The 16,963-nt window shown below is 34.8% G+C and overlaps 5 protein-coding genes across 9 annotated transcripts; 2 read left to right on the forward strand and 3 right to left on the reverse strand.

Annotated features, from left to right (window-relative positions):
• Positions 1-768: 768 nt before the first annotated feature.
• LOC145940043 (protein saal1) lies at positions 769-2,576 on the reverse strand. Its single transcript, XM_083044844.1, has 5 exons — positions 2,440-2,576; positions 2,104-2,259; positions 1,741-2,002; positions 1,204-1,662; positions 769-1,122 (listed from the first exon to the last, which is right to left on the reverse strand). Exons 1-5 carry the CDS (start codon positions 2,554-2,556, stop codon positions 881-883), a joined length of 1,236 nt encoding a protein of 411 aa, XP_082900970.1. The 5' UTR covers positions 2,557-2,576; the 3' UTR covers positions 769-880.
• Cn-iiib (cytosolic 5'-nucleotidase IIIB) lies at positions 2,517-5,101 on the reverse strand. Of its 2 annotated transcripts, XM_083044848.1 has the most exons (6): positions 4,963-5,101; positions 4,788-4,886; positions 4,627-4,696; positions 3,770-4,353; positions 3,588-3,693; positions 2,517-2,644 (listed from the first exon to the last, which is right to left on the reverse strand). In XM_083044848.1, exons 1-5 carry the CDS (start codon positions 4,987-4,989, stop codon positions 3,592-3,594), a joined length of 882 nt encoding a protein of 293 aa, XP_082900974.1. In that variant the 5' UTR covers positions 4,990-5,101; the 3' UTR covers positions 2,517-2,644; positions 3,588-3,591. The 2 variants fall into 2 exon arrangements, with proteins under 2 accessions (XP_082900974.1, XP_082900973.1); XM_083044847.1 differs by lacking the exon at positions 2,517-2,644 and having other exon boundaries at positions 3,207-3,693.
• Positions 5,102-5,798: 697 nt separating this feature from the next.
• Vib (phosphatidylinositol transfer protein vib) lies at positions 5,799-8,981 on the forward strand. Its single transcript, XM_083044849.1, has 6 exons — positions 5,799-5,940; positions 6,580-6,610; positions 7,291-7,554; positions 7,653-7,730; positions 7,795-8,175; positions 8,330-8,981. The coding sequence occupies exons 1-6, from the start codon at positions 5,924-5,926 to the stop codon at positions 8,372-8,374; spliced, it is 816 nt and encodes a 271-aa protein (XP_082900975.1). The 5' UTR covers positions 5,799-5,923; the 3' UTR covers positions 8,375-8,981.
• Positions 8,452-12,733, reverse strand: Arc42 (Activator-recruited cofactor subunit 42). 2 transcript variants are annotated; one of them, XM_083044845.1, is made up of 6 exons: positions 12,557-12,733; positions 12,352-12,448; positions 11,540-12,207; positions 11,250-11,473; positions 10,785-11,027; positions 8,452-8,535 (listed from the first exon to the last, which is right to left on the reverse strand). In XM_083044845.1, exons 1-5 carry the CDS (start codon positions 12,576-12,578, stop codon positions 10,818-10,820), a joined length of 1,221 nt encoding a protein of 406 aa, XP_082900971.1. In that variant the 5' UTR covers positions 12,579-12,733; the 3' UTR covers positions 8,452-8,535; positions 10,785-10,817. The 2 variants fall into 2 exon arrangements, with proteins under 2 accessions (XP_082900971.1, XP_082900972.1); XM_083044846.1 differs by lacking the exon at positions 8,452-8,535 and having other exon boundaries at positions 9,451-11,027; positions 12,557-12,730.
• A 1,356-nt stretch (positions 12,734-14,089) lies between these two features.
• LOC145939673 (uncharacterized) lies at positions 14,090-16,944 on the forward strand. 3 transcript variants are annotated; one of them, XM_083044158.1, is made up of 5 exons: positions 14,090-14,578; positions 14,894-15,197; positions 15,366-15,527; positions 15,618-16,104; positions 16,690-16,944. In XM_083044158.1, exons 1-4 carry the CDS (start codon positions 14,466-14,468, stop codon positions 16,080-16,082), a joined length of 1,044 nt encoding a protein of 347 aa, XP_082900284.1. In that variant the 5' UTR covers positions 14,090-14,465; the 3' UTR covers positions 16,083-16,104; positions 16,690-16,944. The 3 variants fall into 3 exon arrangements, with proteins under 3 accessions (XP_082900284.1, XP_082900283.1, XP_082900282.1); XM_083044157.1 differs by having other exon boundaries at positions 14,091-14,578; positions 15,618-16,130; XM_083044156.1 differs by having other exon boundaries at positions 14,103-14,578; positions 15,618-16,023.
• Positions 16,945-16,963: the final 19 nt, after the last annotated feature.

The raw sequence follows: 16,963 nt of genomic DNA on the forward strand, positions 1-16,963 counted from the left end.
GTCCCTCGACTAATTTCGGATAGATCATAGATCTAAAAACAATTGAACTCTTCACTCTTCGATTTCGACTTCGCTATAACGAGCCGGGTTTTTTTTCACGCATGCGCAACGTATAACCGGAAACATGTTTAATGGCACATGCGCAGAATATAAATGTTGCGTACGCAATCGTATCCAGAATTTATTAGTAACTTTCTGCGCATGCGTAATCAAATAAATATGAAATACGCAGAAAAAGAACTTAATTTACAGGAATTTAGAAAATAAGAAATAATTAAGGATAAAGAAGTTTGATAGAAATTCAATTTCATTATAAATAAATATGTTAGAAATTTGAGATAAATAATGTGATTTCTCTTAATTTTTTGTTAAGAAAAATCTATCCGAAATTAATCAAAGAACTCGAAAAATGATAAATATGTATATAAAAAAATACAAGAGAAATATATCTATTTAAAAAAACGCAATTATGCTTATTTTATATATGATTTGCAAGTTTTACATCTTATTTTGATAGCTTCTATGTTTTGTATAAAAATATATATAGATGCAAGTTTATATATAAAAATTATTGAGACATTATATTCAAATTATGTGAACTTGCTACAAAGTTAATAACTTTAGAACTTTAAAATTAATAATAATAAAAGCTAATCATAAATAATAATAATAATAAAGTAATACTAGTCACTGCACATTAACCATTGATTTTATATCTAAAATTATATATCTTTTGTGAATATGTAATTATTATCAATGTATAACTTGCTTATAATCCAATTTTTGTGATAATTTATACTATATATATTCATAAAACTAATCAGATTTTTGTACAAAAATAATGACATAATTTTCTGTCTTTAATACATCAGAAAATATATCACGATTTGTCAAAAGCAGCAACTTTTTTCAATTTTTCAAGTACCTCAGGTGTCACTTTAGAATCAGATTGCACAAGATCTATTAAATATTCACGAACTTCGTGTTTACATTGATGCAATATTTCTGCGATATAATCACTGGTACAAAGTTCAATAATCTGCAACCAGTATTGAATCAGATTATGTGAAAGCGTGATCATTAACTCTTCTGGGTCTAGCTCTTCTTTTCCTACATCTGAATCTAGAATGTATGAACAAACATATATCAGTTAGATAAAAAGATTATTATGTATGTATTATTTATAATACAAGATTGAATTACCTGTTTTAAGATAAAAAATTATGGTTGCTATAATGTAATCAATATTTGATGGAATGTCTACATCACAGCTATGAAAGCTTAATAATACACGTATAGTTTCGTTAATCACGTTAGCATTTAATTCTTGGATTGGAAATAAATTATGTGATTTTTTGTATGGTTTTAGTATCCTATACATAATGTCCATTAATTTAGGAAAACTTTCGTCATTTTCAAGGTCCTCAAATTTAAGTGAGCCCAGTTCTATTATGACAACTAATACTCTTAACCAATGATCAATAAACATCATTTCTGCCTTGGAATAACTTTTTTCTGTTGATATAATTTGCATGAAAGATTCTAACAGTGCATGAATCAAAATGTCTATCTTGAACAATTTTTCCAAAAAACTGTTTTCGTGTGGCAAACTTATATGAGATATAGACTCAAGGAGATTCATTGCTGCCATTAATAAGTCATCTGCAAATGAAAATTTCACAGATTATGCAAATTATATAAAGCCATTTTCTCATAATACATTACAGCGCATTAGCATACCATTAGTAGAACTATTTAAAATAAAGATTATAGAATCTCCAAAAAATTCACATTCCTTAAAGTGAGCCACCCAATTTGATTGAAGATTTCTTCGGATTCTCCATGTAATTAGGTGAAAAATTCTGAGAAGTTGAATTAACATTGGTGTGTCATCGGTTCTTAAGCGACTCAGAATTTGTGTAACAAAATCTCTGTCATTGCCTATCGTATCAATCGCTTCATTGTTGCTGCATATATTACCAATGATACCTAAAATTATTTCCTAAAAATATTTTTTTTTTCAATATTAAAATAACAACACTCTCTAAAATAGTTTCTTTAAAACAATCAAATATTGAATAATGATAAATAAATGGATCGTACAATCAATCGTGGTTGATCATAAGTCTCCAATATGTTCTTTGCTATTTTTGGAAAATCATGCGACATAAGATGCGATACCACTTCTCCTTCCATACTTAGATCCCACAAAATACAAAGCTGACTTTCTAGCTCTTCTGTCCAACCTTTTTCATGTATCTGTAAAAAGTTACAATACATCAGACATTTGCAATTTTATAATACTATACAAAAAATATAGATAAATTGTAGTTTGTTTGGTTTAAATCTAGAGAATTTTGATAATATTAAAAAATGACTCAAATATTTAAAATTGCACAATTAACTGCTATATGAGGAATAGCTTTTGTAAAGATTTACCTCACACAGAGACATCAAAGTACTAATTATCCATTTACTGCTGCAGAGATTATCACCCACAGCATCACCTCTCAATGTTTCTAATTCTTGCTCACTAAGATCCTCCGAATTTAACATGTCGATAGGTTCTCTTTCCTTCAAAGTTTTTCCACTACTTTGTATAATTTTATTGAAAAACTGAAGTAAATAATGCAATGCTGACCGCCTGTACACAACAGATCTTAGGTTAGAGCTAACAGCTCTTTTAACAAGTATAATCAAAGAGAGTATTGATTTTCTTAAATATTTTGTCAGAATACAAAACGCGAATAAAATTAAACAATCTCTCGTGCTAGAATTGATATAAAAATGTTTCTCGCAGTCTGGATATCGTGGAGCTTCAAACTTGATTTGAAAATTAATATATAGTGCCCGAAGATAGTTTTATCTACAGAATAATTTTATCTGTGTGTAAAATCTTGTGTGTTCGGTTTATTTATTTTTTCAGTTACATCTCTTTGTCTGTACTTATTTATTTAAAAAAGGTTTTCAAATTTCATAAAAAACATCTCTTTTTAATTAAATATTAAAATTTGTGGAGATAATCAATCTATATATATATATATATATATATATATATATATATATATATCAGAGATAAATATAAATCGGTATAGTTTGTTTATAAATATCGATATAAAAATTGATAGTTACTTATAGATTAGTTATCAGAGAACATATTAGTTACTCGTTCATATTAACATTCAAATTTCATAGATCATAACTGTTTGATTTTATTAATTATATATTAAAATGGATAATCTAATTAAACATCATGTACATACAAATTCATAAAATATTAGCAGGTACATTTAGTTTTTCAATTTTGTATAAGTTAATAAAAGTCAATTTATTTAAAATATATATCCTTTATACCAGAAAGGGATAAGCATATTATAGCTTATCAATATATATGTAAACATGAGTGTGTTAAAAATTATATTAGGAAACACATTTAAATTAAGTATATTATAAAATAAATCATTCTGTAGTCTAACAGAACGGTCATGTATGTAGAAATCCTATTTTCAAGCACAAATGTTGCATTCTTATGGACTTGTATATGTACATACATGTGAATGTAAAAGAGAATATTAATTAATACAGACATTATTATAAGATACTTTGCAGTATCTCCATCGGCACTCGCATCGTTTGATCATCGACAAGAACGATATCGAATTTTTCCATGAACGAGTCTAAGCTAGCCTCCACCTGTAGAATAAAAAAATTAGTCATTACATTTTAATTATATTTTATCATTCGATAATTCATTAATTGAGATACTTACATGTTCATACAGAAATCCTATTTTCAAAACTGTCTTGCTATCTTCTATTTCATCTACCATACTAGCGTCACCAGTTGTATCACCCATTAACAATATATTCTTCCTCTCTCCGAGTGCTATCAAGTGATCTTTCGCCAGCGCACATTCATTTTTATTGTAGGCATGTATTAGCACATCATTGTTAAATCCATCCAATTTATTTCCATTGTACTTCAGAAAATTGGAAATTATTTTTATATTATCAAAGAGAGTGTTGTTGTACTTCAACACAGCTTCCACCATATCTCCTAAACCAGCACTAAACACTACAATCGGCACTCTCGCATTATATAGCTTCTCCAAAATCTCTTCTGTACCATCGCGTAATATATTGCCACATTCTTGGACTACCTCTTCTATCTCACGAGGATCAAACTCGATGCCTTTTAGTATATTGTGTGCAGCAGTCATCCAATCGTGCATAGCATTTGCTTTTTCATTCAGGGACAAATTTGGATCTATCTCCATGGGTCTGTACTTCTCGTACAAACACTTAGCCTCGTCTGAATAATGTTGTGGTAATTGCTTGCATTTTCTGAACATGCCTAAAATCATATTTCAATATCAAATTATTATACAACATTTCAGCTAAAGTTAAGACATTAATAAGCATTTAATTGTACTTGTTTAAAAATTTGAGATATATTTAAATAATTAAATTTAAATTCTAAGCAAAACTAGCAAATTTAATTAAATAATTAATGTAAAAAAGTACTTTATAAATACAAATCATAAAGAAATACTATATCATGATGAAAATGTGTTATACAATACAACTTTTTTTCATTTTTTAATGTAATAAATTATCATGTGCTTACCAAAACTACTAAGCGAATGTATTCCATTTATGTGTTGCTTCGTAAGGGTTAAGTCGAAATCTGTAATCACCTGTACAGATAATTATAAATTAATAACGAGATATATATTTAAGAATATTAAAGAATAATTTTGAAAAAAATGCATAAGAGAGAGAGCGTACCTGCAGATTATCTGTGCCATCTCGCAATATCGTATTTATTGTCTTCAAAAGCGCAACCTCGTCCTTGATATGCACATGCTTCAACCTCAAAGCGGGAAACTGCAAGGAAGAATGTATTTTACAATATCATCCAAGAAAGTTCACGTCATCGATCGAAATGATCAAATTTACTCACTTCGTCGATCGCGACCACGTTGTTCATTGTTGATGGTGCAAAATCGCGGAAAATCTACATAAATTCGTTGACAAGACGCAACCTGACACCTCGCCGCTCGAAACCGGCTTCTCTCAAATCGTTCCGACCTCGTGACGCTATAGGTCCACCAATCAACAGCAACCGAATACGCATGTCCAAGAGAGTTTGTACAATTTGCCCTCGCTATTGTTGAGACATAGTCATTGTTTTTTCAATTATTTCTCCATGTAATCGTGAGGAAAATTTATCTATGGTTATCTCTTTAACACCCCATATATGTCCTTACGTCAGTTTACATGCTATGAGTTTAAGGATGAATTTAATAGCAAGTTTTTTTTATATTAATACTCTCTTTCTAAAGGTGAATTTTGAACAACGATTACATAACAATTTCGTATATATATACCTCTATAAATTCGAATATATCAAATTCTCCCTAAACTATATACTTAACATAGAAAGCGCACCAGCAATGCGCATGCGCGCCTAATGTCTCGTTGGAATGACGTCATCGGCAAAGTTCGCTGATGGGGGGGATCGGACGATCGTATACGGAAAAGAGGGGTGGGGGAGGGGAGAATCAGAGTCGTACACGTGTGCGCGGGCGCGCGCGCAAGTGTGTGTAAGCTCCCTCGGCGCGGTCGTCGCGGTGCGGTTGCTTGATTTGTGCTGGTGCGGACTGTGGAGCGGCCAGCGGTGGCCAGAGTGTGTCAGTCGGTTGGCGAGTCTCGTGGCGTTGCATCTATCCCGTGTATGACTCAGCAACGAAGCGAGCCGATAGCGCGAGCCGAATCCGCTGTAGCTGACGAGGGTGCGGTGGTGGTGTGTTTAGTGGCGGTGCAGGTGCTGCTGCTGCTGCTGCCTGCTTCCTCCTTCGTCGTCGTCGGCGGCCGAGTCTGCTGATCGCGCGCTGACTGGTCCATGTGCTCTTCTGCCTAAAATGCTTATCAAAGAATAGTAAGTGGCGGGCGCGGAACGGCGGGGGTGAGGGGGGATGTCAGGTGTTCGCGCCATATCCCGAATTTCGTTACGTTATATATCTTGGAGCCGACAGCGAAAATTCAAAAGCGATCGACGAGTCGCGATTATTACTAATCTTTAAACGGCGACTGACAGCTGGGAGGGGGTTGAAGGAGGAGAGAGACGGTGGAGGGATGGTGACCCTCTCATCCCTTACCGCCTGAGGTCTGTTCGTTTTAGTTGCACTCTGCACCTTGTTCCTTTTCTCTCTTCCCAAAGTGTCTGCGAATTTGGTTCCTTTTAAAAGCAGAGAGTGCAAGGAAGGTGCAGGTGAAATTTCAGCTGACCTCGAGCTCTTTCTCGGATACCTTGAATCACTGCGACTAGAGAATATGATGCGGACTGACATACAGTCAATTGTAAATTTCAAACTTTATCGATCGCTTTTGATTTCTGATTCAATTAAGATCGCTCGAACGATATTACACCTTGCGGCAGTAACGCGTGTCTCCCGTCCGTGTGATGCGGGAAACGTGACTCAAGGCCACGATTGCGTTACCGTCATCTCCTTCGTCTTCTCTCTTCCCTACTTCATCTGACATAATGCTGACATAACTTATTATTTGTTTGTTACAGCCGTGTCACTCTGCCCCTCACAGTGGAAGAGGTACGTGTCTGATTTGTCAGAAAGGTCCTGCTCCTCATAATGACCCAGTTTAATATAGGCCTAAGGATGATTAGATTGCAAAAAAAATGGATGACCTAAAATTTGTTAACATTACTATGTAGTTAGAAAATTTGCCAATCATCTAATTGTTATTTGCACGATACTATATGTCTGAGTTCTTACATAGAGTTAGTTTGCATAAATCATGATGCATTATAATTGTGGGGAAGACTCTTTTTTTGTCATAAGTCATAACTATTCTTTATTATCTATTCTTTATTGTCTGGTCTTTATTATCTATTTTTATCTGAATTGTTTATCTGAAATGATTCTATTCATTATTTGTTCATCTTATATAAGGATAATAAAATAATAAAGATATTTCAATTTTTGTTACGTGTAAAGTTCATTTTTTAGCTAGATATGATTTTAAATTATTTCTTGTTTGTGATTTAAATAATTGAATTATAAGTGAATTATAATGATAAGTAAATGTAAAAAAAAGCATGAATAAACATGTTGGCTTTTTAAAAATGAGTTAAAGTATATATTTATATATCTGCCTGCAGGCATATTATGCAATTCATATCTTTATATATGTCTTTTTTGGAAACTATTAAAGACTCATAAGATGTTTTTGGAAACTATTAAAGATTCATAAGATGTTTTTCTATTACCAGTATCAAGTAGCTCAGCTGTACTCTGTAGCAGAAGCTAGTAAGAATAACACAGGTGGCGGAGAAGGCATTGAAGTGTTGAAAAATGAACCATTCACGGATTACCCATTGCTTGGTGGAAAGTACTCGTCAGGCCAATACACATATAAGATTTATCACTTAGCTAGCAAAGTGCCTGCTTTTATTCGCATTTTATTGCCAAAGAACTCGCTGGAGATCCATGAAGAAGCTTGGAATGCTTATCCCTATTGTAAAACAGTCATAACTGTAAGTGTGTTGAGAGATATACATATACATATATATATATATATATATTATAAAAGATTAAATACATACATCTGTAAACGTTATTTTAATCTTTTTAGAATCCAGGATATATGAAGGAAAACTTTATGATCATGATAGAATCCTTTCATATTGGCGATGTCGGCAATCAGCATAATGTAAGTAATACGAAGTTCGATGAATATCTCCAGTTGTTTACATTGTGCCTTTTGTCACAAATAGGTTCATGAATTGCCACCCGATAAACTCAAGATTAGAGAAGTAGTACATATAGATATTGCAAATGATCCGGTCGCCAGTGCCGATTACAAGGAGGACGAGGATCCAACCAAATTCAAGTCCCAGAAGACTGGACGAGGCCCTCTCGTAGGGAAGGACTGGAAGAATAATGTTCAACCTGTGATGACGTGCTACAAGCTAGTCACTTGTGAATTCAAATGGTTTGGTCTACAAACCCGTGTTGAAGGATTCATTCAGAAAGCAGAACGGCGCCTGTTCACCAATTTTCATAGGCAAGTGTTCTGCTGGATAGATCGCTGGAATGGTTTAACCATGGAAGATATTAGAGCTATTGAAGACAATACGAAAGAAGAATTAGACAGGGTAAGGAATCTCGCTTTTTTTTCTTTGATCGATTCTTTCTGCTTCTAATTTATTCGAATTGATTTTAGTCTGCACGCGAATTCTTAAATTATTGAGAGAATTTAGAAATTTCTGATTATATATTCTAAAATGTTTTTTTTGTGTTTGATTGCAGCAAAGACATCAAGGAGAAGTGCGGGGTATGCGCGCTGATGATTGAGACTTTGATAGCTTCTGTTATGAACGGTTAAATAAATTTCCTTATACATGTCAACACAAATACATACGCATACTTACAGATGTACACCCTGTTACGCTCTGTCATAGACGATTCCACAGGATTCGAACGATTTCCGGAGTTTATGTGTCTAGATTCAGTGTCTATTACAGAAGAAATTACTTACAATTTTAATTTATTTTACATTTACAAGCATTTTAGATAAATGTATCTACAAAGATTATATTATTATTATATTATTATTATAATGTAGCTATTATTATGAAAGAAAGAAATGTAAAGAATCAGGTCACATCTGGTTCTCATTTATTGCATAATTATAAAAAAAGAAAATTTGGTTTCGTAAAAACCACTATAGATAAAAGTTACGATTACTTAAAAGCAGTTCGTAGTTCGATAATAATAGATATTTAAAGTTCATTAACAAACAAAAAATGCTTGCTGCAAAGTACATAAAAAAACAAAGGAAATATGTGATTCAACTTTGCAAGTTTGATCGTAGTTAAATAGATTAAAAAATCCACTGTTTAATATATATACATATATATATATATATATATATATATATATATATATATATATATATTAATGTACAATTGAAAAAAAAATCTAAATGTTACATATTAATGATCCGTGTTTCGAACTATTATTATTTGAGACAGAAATGTGATCGTGTATTTTCTGAGAAGATATTGATAGTATTTTACCAAACTTTTGCGAAAATGTATGTGCGATTAGGAAATTGATTCGAACATGTTTCAAGGATCTTAAATGTACTTGTACAGCGCGAGATCCTTGATCTGTGGAATTTTTGATTACATGAAATACACACGGTATTGCTAAATTTCAATTTATGTTCTGTTTTTCTACGTTCGTTCTCGACCGTCTCGACGAGCACGAGACGTGTAATGTATCAATCTTCTAAAAAATTAGAACCGAACTGATGGCTTTTTTAATTATACTGCGATTCTAATGACATAATATTAACATTATATCCTAAATTCTTTAAATGAGAATGGAAAAAAGGTGATGTATTCTATGTAAAGTGCTCACACCAGATATACATATACACACATTTAGAGAAGCAGTTTTAAGCTATTTCAATATTGGTGACAGCGGGTGAACGGCATGAAAAGGTGCGTTATTGTATATAAAAAGAAAAAAAAAAGAAGGTAATGAAATTCGAATTTAAATGACATTATGTTAAGTTTCTTTGCATTCCAATAGATCTCAGAGTACAACCGATGAAGTATTCTGGAACGCTGCTCGTAAATCCATTACAAGCGATATAATCATGCTTAGATCTGCAATTTTTTTTCTTAATACATTAAAAAAAGATATGCGACGAATGATATATATTCATTATATGTGATAACTCCTTTCTGTTGGAACGAGAATAGAGTTGCTACATATAGATATCTTGTGTGTTTTTTGTGGAAATTATTATTTACTACCGTTTGACTAAATCAAGGAGTTATTAAACTTTTTTTAAAAATGGATTTAACGAACAGGCTAATCGCAACAGCAGCGTTCTGATATAGCGATAGGATCTCTAATTAAAAGTAATGTGATTAAAAAACAGTAACAAAATATATAATTTAATGTCATTTGCACAAAGTAAATGTATTCTCTGTATTATGTTGGAAGACAGATAGCCATAGTCTAAGATATAGCTTTATCTTCGTATTTATATACGAACAGTGGTAGCCACGACGATGCACATACTAGATATTTGTATTCGATATATTAAATACACGTGAGAGATAAAGAGGGAGAAAGAAAGAGAAAAAAACTGGGCACACATTTATCCATTATTTCCTCGACGGAGGAAAAATAGATCTGTGTCGTTCAAATAATGTACTTGTAAACTTTAACGAATCTGCCTTTGTTCCATGACTGCGTTGCCCGTTTTGTTAAAAACGTACGCGGGTTCACACTACTGCAACTGTTATCCTATACTATGATAACAGTTACTTAAATAGATAGACATACTCTAGCCGTTCCTGAGACGTATGACAAGTAAGGTAGAGGAGAGTCTTCGGAAAGAAAATTTCCGTATCGCTGCCAAAGGGCTAACAATGAAAATGTGTATGTGTATATATGTATATATGCACACTTGTACATGCGTTTTCTTTCTTTGCATACATACGTGTATGTGTATGTGTGTGCGCGTGTGTGCGCGTATGTGCGTATGCCTCGATCCAGTCACGTATATTTAGTCAAGAGTTAATAAAATTAAAAGGTATATAGTATATGAAATTTATTTCAATATTTGTTTCTTCGTATATAAAAAAATATATATATATATAAAATTTAATATCGATACATATGAAAGATATTTTAATTTGATTATAAAAAGAACAAAAAAAAGTATCAACGTGGAGTATATTACCTTATGTATATGTACGAATCGTACGATATCGATTTAGAGACCGTATTCTTTGATAAGATTTCCGGCGATCACGAGCCTCTGGATTTCCGACGTGCCCTCGTAGATCTCCGTGATACGCGCGTCTCTATAATGACGTTCCGCCGGCATATCCGACACGTATCCCATCCCTCCTAAAATCTGTATACATTGATGAGCACAGAAGGTGGCGGTTTCTGATGCGGAGAGTTTTGCCATAGCGGCTTCCTAAAAAATTACGGAGCGCAAAAACAATATTAGAATAAATTATTCTCACTTTGCCATTGAGAAGAATGCGAGAGAAATTTTATGTATCGAATAAGATACACAAATAAGCATCATGTTCAATGAAAGAAATAAAGATTATATGTGCGATAAGATAAAGAAATATCACGTCTAATAAGATAAGCGAATATTATATAGAATTAATGAATTTTATTTTAAACGCACCTTTGTGTACGACTTGCCGTTATCCTTTAGTTGAGCCGCTCGCCATGTCAACAATCTCGAGCTTTCCAGTTTCAGAGCCATGTCGGCAATTTTTTGCTGAATCGCCTGCAGCTTCATAATAGGCTGACCGAAAGCTTGACGTTTGGCTGCGTAATCTATCGCGCAATCCAGAGATGCCTGAGCTATGCCTAAAGCTTGTCCGGCGATTCCTATTCTACCAGCATCTGCAGAGAAGATGACACTACATTAGAACAATTATCTTAAAATTCGCGTGCACGATCATCGCGTACCTAGAGTCATCATCGCGATTTTAAAGCCCTGTCCCGGTTTGCCAAGGATATTATCTCTTGATACTTGACAATCTTCAAAGATCAAAGAGCAAGTACTGCTTCCTCGTATACCCAACTTATCCTCTTTTTTGCCCAAAGAAAGACCAGGTGTTGGACTATCGACTATGAAGGTGCTTATACCTTTGTGCTTCTTAGACTTGTCGGTCGTTGCGAAGAGAACGATCGCCTTGGCTTCGTATGCGTTCGTTATCCACGATTTAGTGCCATTAATTGTGTAAGTATTACCATCTGCTCTGGCAGTAGTAGATGCAGCACCAGCATCAGATCCATTACCTGGTTCGCTCAGTGCAAAGCAACCAATCTTTTCTTCAGTTACAAAGGGAGTAATATACTTTTCTTTCTGCTTATCCGTTCCAAATTTGTCTATAGGACCCAAGTAGAGAGAATTTTGCACACTCATTATAACTCCAGCAGATGCGCAACCTCTTGAGATTTCCTCCATGGCTATAGCATAGGCCAGGTAATCCAGTCCTGTGCCACCTAATGCTTCAGGAATGCATAAACCCATGAGACCCAATTCTTGCATCTTTTTTATCTGTTCCTTTGGAAAGAGGTGTTTCTTATCAATCTCTGCTGCGATGGGTTTTAATTCATTTTCAGCAAATTCTCTGCAATTATGAGATTTTCATGATAAAGGTGGTTACAGTTTACTTACGTAACTGTATATCGAGCAGAATATTTTTATGTAAAGCATATATTACATTAATTCCTCTCTACATAAGAAATTTCATACAAACTATAATGTAAAATACCTGCATGTTTTATACAACATCTGATGCGTATCTGGCAACATAGAAAGTGAAGTAATGTAACGGCTGACAGAACCTCTAGGCACATGATTGACATTTGCTGCAAATGACACATATAAATGATGATAATATATATAATCCACATACATAGTTTCTCACTAAAAACTTATTCATAAATAACATTTATAAAAATGTCTAATATATTCACCAAGTAATCTCGAGCACAACATCGTTGTTTATATTGACGTTAAGCTTATAAAAGTGTAAAACTTGTTATGATACACGTAGAATAAATTAAAATGAACTTTAGAACTTTGATTAGAACACAGTGTGATATATTGTCATATCATGTCATGTTATACATAAATAAAGGTGCTTTCCAACAAGAACAGTGTGACACGGAGTATCATTCTATCTTTATTGTTCATTGGTATTGAAAGAAGATAGAATGCTACATTGTGTCACACTGCGTCCTTGTTGGAAAGCTCCTTAAATATATATACAGGGTGTCCAGCAAACTAACAAAAAATTCCCTGACTTTTTAGTAATACTTTTTTTTCAAAATGTATAATTTGTATACATCTGTAAGTCAATTAAATGTTCAATCACGAAATCTTTGAGATATTTTCAGCAAATAAAATTTTGAAAAAATTAGAAATTTAAAAAAGCAAAAATTTAAAGCAATTATACTATCTGCATTGTGTACAATAATCGAAACGAACATATGTCACTACAAACTTTATAATGCGGATTTAACTCAATACAGTTTTTTTCAACATATTAACTAATAAGTGTGAACTTAATATTTTATTTATATATTTTACTATAATATTATTGGAGTACACAAGATATTGCAACATAAGCTTTATAGTGAGTATATATCATAATATCAAGTACTAACAGCCAAACTAGCAAATAATCACTTATTCACATTTATTTTTAAAAAAATTCAAATTATTATTGAGAAAAAATGTAAACCAAATGTGAAAAAATCCAGATAAGTAATAACATTTCCTAACTTTTCCAGATTTAGAAAATGTCCTGACAATTCCCGGATTTCCTTGACTCCGTTAGACGCCCTGATATACTTCTATAATACTTGTATACTATTAATATGTATACATTAAAATAACTATTATTATCACTGTAATGTAACGTAATAGAACGTGTTTGTCTTTTTACTGACAAGCTACAACTCCTTGTAAGTCACAGCCTATAAAGTAAGCCTGTATAATAGCCAGTTTCTTCACCTCTGGTTAAACTTCAGATACGTTCTTAAAAAGAGACAAAGATAATAATAGTTTAACCGGAGGTGAAGAAACTGGCCATAAACAAGTTACATATCTAGCTGAATTCCGTAAAACGCATTTTCTATAATATACGTGACGTGTACTATAGATAAATGCGCGCATATGCGCTTTACGGAATCCAGCCCTGTACACCAGAAAAGCTTTCTCTTTGATCACCGGACGGTAAAGTTGACGCATAGAACGAAGCAACCACGTGTGTACATCGAGATTACGGATGACTTTGAGAGTCTGAATGAATCACGATATCAAGTATCATCAAGTTAGAGATGGAGTAATATACATATGCACCAAATGCATCTTCGGCTCGGCACTTATAGCCCATCACTTTTTCAATTACTAAAAAAATGCTTTGTTAAAAAATAGATAATCACGATAACATAATCAGCTGAATATATTGCGTGTAAAAAGTGTCAAAAAAGTTACTTCTGTAAAGTGAGCGTTTTAAAATTGTACTCATCTTACGTCAAATTTTCATCACATCCCCTAAGAAATTGCGAGCTCTTCGGCATGTAAAGAGTACCTTGCTTATATGTCGAAAAGAAAAGTAGATCGGAAGAAGAGAGACAGAGAGACTCGATAAAAAATTTCTAGGAGCAGTCTCGGATTTCCCGCGTTCATGCGCATATCTGGCGATCAATATATCGCGTCAACAGGGTACAAGCGCGCGCACGTATGGTCCTGGTTCAATAGCGACGAACCTTCGTCTCCATCCTACAACCTACCGGTCCTGAATCTTTGCGGCCGCTTCGAGAGGAACGCACGATCGCTTGTATATCTTGCACTCCGGCGAAGATCCATCAAGTCACCATGTCGAGCAAGTGCGTCAAGCAACCGCGAAAGACGTACACCAAGGAGCAGCATGAGATGACGCACTCCGAGAAGCTGAGACTGATCGACGACGAGCTCAACTCCTTCTACAAGTAATGAGTTACTCTTTCGACGTTTTTCTGAAGTCATTTATGGGACCGTCGTGTCCAAGATCTCCACGTTGCGAAAGTTGTTTTTATTACGGCGTCCTAGTCCTACAAAAAAAATCATAAAAATTAATAGAAAAATATTTATTTGTATTGGTTTTATCATCTTAAATTTATATCAAGATGTATCAAGCTACCAATGATAGTTTTGAGATGTTTTTCTCTTAAAAATTAATCAATTTTTTTTTTGAAAAAATATTTCTATATGTAAAAAATTATTGATAATTTTTAGCTGTTGTCAAGTCTAAAACTTCCTTACAGGTATTGTCAGCAGGCGGGCTTCACCGAGGAGGAAATGGATATTATTTGCCAGCCGCTCGTAGCGGCGATGCGTCGCTCGTGGTTGCAGCTCGTCTTCCGCGGCACTCTGGTGTTGATAGTGCTGGGTACCCTGGCGTGTCTCGCGGCGCAGCTCGACTTTGTCGGCACACATTTCACCGCCCTCAGTCGTCTGCTGCTGATCAAGGTGTTGCCGATCTGGAACTGGCAGCCGCTCTATTACGAGAACTGCATGATCAATAATCCCTTCTACAACGATTACACCATCACGGAGGAAGATTGCGTGGTGCGTCTTATATTTTCAGGATCTAAATCGTAGCTATTGCTCAAGGAAAAAATTTTGCCGCTGTCTATAAAATGTAATATTTTAAGGGAAAGTTCATCGATGAATAATCCCGATATTCGTTCTCCGAGTTTGCGCTCGGATAATTACCAGATAATTACTTTCTCTTAGACTTGCGAGGCCCTGGAGACGATCGATCGTCTATCGGACGTGCGGTATCGCAATCTGGTCGACAATTATCTGAGTCGAGACGCACCGGCCATCATCACCGACGCGATGGACTCTTGGGCGGTGATGAATACCGATTACTTTTGGTTCGACAACATCACCCACGTAAGTAACGGCTTCGTCGTCCCATCTTCTCTATTCATTTTAGCAAAAGTAAGTTGTGGAAAAATAAAAAATTTATTATTTTTCGAACAGCTCTACTTGGAGAACGAACGCTTGATGGAGACGGTACCCTGCGCCCTGACCTCCAATCTGCGTACCGGCTCGTCTGATCTTGCGGCCTTCTTGCGACGCGTTCACGCGCCCGAGGTGGCCAAGTGGTTCGTCCACTGGCAGAACTGCGACATTAACGCCGTTAAGGTGCTCAGGAAGTACTATCAGCGTCCGTACTTCCTCTCCAGTACGGTCTCGCCGGCGCATTTCAACTGGGTGCTCATGTCCTCGGATTACAACAGCCCGAGCTACAAGAAGGTCGAGCTCGACTCCGGTCTGATCGCTCTGGCGCAGCTTCGTGGTGCGACTCAGCTACGGCTCACTCCTATAAATCCCTGCAACAGCTCGTGCCCGGAGCTAATCGCCGACTTGCATCAGGGCGAGATGCGTAAGTGCGACTCGAGTCGGACTGAAGTACGGAACACCTTTATCACGGTAAGCTGGTAACTGGCCAGCGGTTCTGAAAGAGGCACGTTCAAGTTTATACATATATATGTGAGTTATATAATTATTGAAATACATATTTTATATAATTAAAAATTATTATATCCGTGTTGAAATTCGATTTGCTGGCTATAAAAGGTGTTTCGTATTTCCGGCTAAAGCTGTGGGTGAACAGGAGATTGGGCTTATAATGAATCGAATTTCTCCAATATATATTTTCATGATCTCAATCTAAATTATCTTCATAAAATTTCAGTATTGTCTGTGCGATAATATTGTCAATTACCTGCTGCGAGAGGAATCGAGAGATTTTCGAATTAATCATATTCTCTGTCGCGGACAGATGTGTACGCTATATACAACTTCTATTCCGCGATAAAGATTTAGTTTACACAATAAGCCAAGTGCTTTCAATTCTACATATTTCTCTTGAAAATCGAATATATAATATTTTTTTATTTATAGAGGACCTGCCTAAAAAACTGAGCCTGATAAACTCAGCGAATTTCTTCTCGAAATTGATGATTTTACTTATCGAATTTGCTGTAATATGTTTCACATCGCTTGCGATTTTCTCGTTGATAATTTCTTCGTTTTAACATTGTCGCAGTTGTCTTCACGAACCTGATGTGGACGCTCGAGTACGCGCCAATGCGCGGCCTGGATAACATTGCCATACTCACGGAAACCGTCTGGGAGGAAGATACGTAGATTACAACAATCGTCGTGGATGGTTTCATCGTCATACGAAAAAAAAATATCCTTTAGTCTCCTAATACTCTTCGACGCGACAGTTATCATCGATATATTGTATATTCGTCCCTCATTATGATGACGCGCTAAATAAAAATTGAGCATCCCGGTTTCTTCGGTAGCAAGTCGAT

The sequence above is a fragment of the Prenolepis imparis genome, unplaced genomic scaffold (assembly GCF_030444845.1).
Source record: "Prenolepis imparis isolate NDT839.2.m4 unplaced genomic scaffold, iyPreImpa1.0 SCAF_8, whole genome shotgun sequence".
Classification (NCBI taxonomy): domain Eukaryota; kingdom Metazoa; phylum Arthropoda; class Insecta; order Hymenoptera; family Formicidae; genus Prenolepis; species Prenolepis imparis.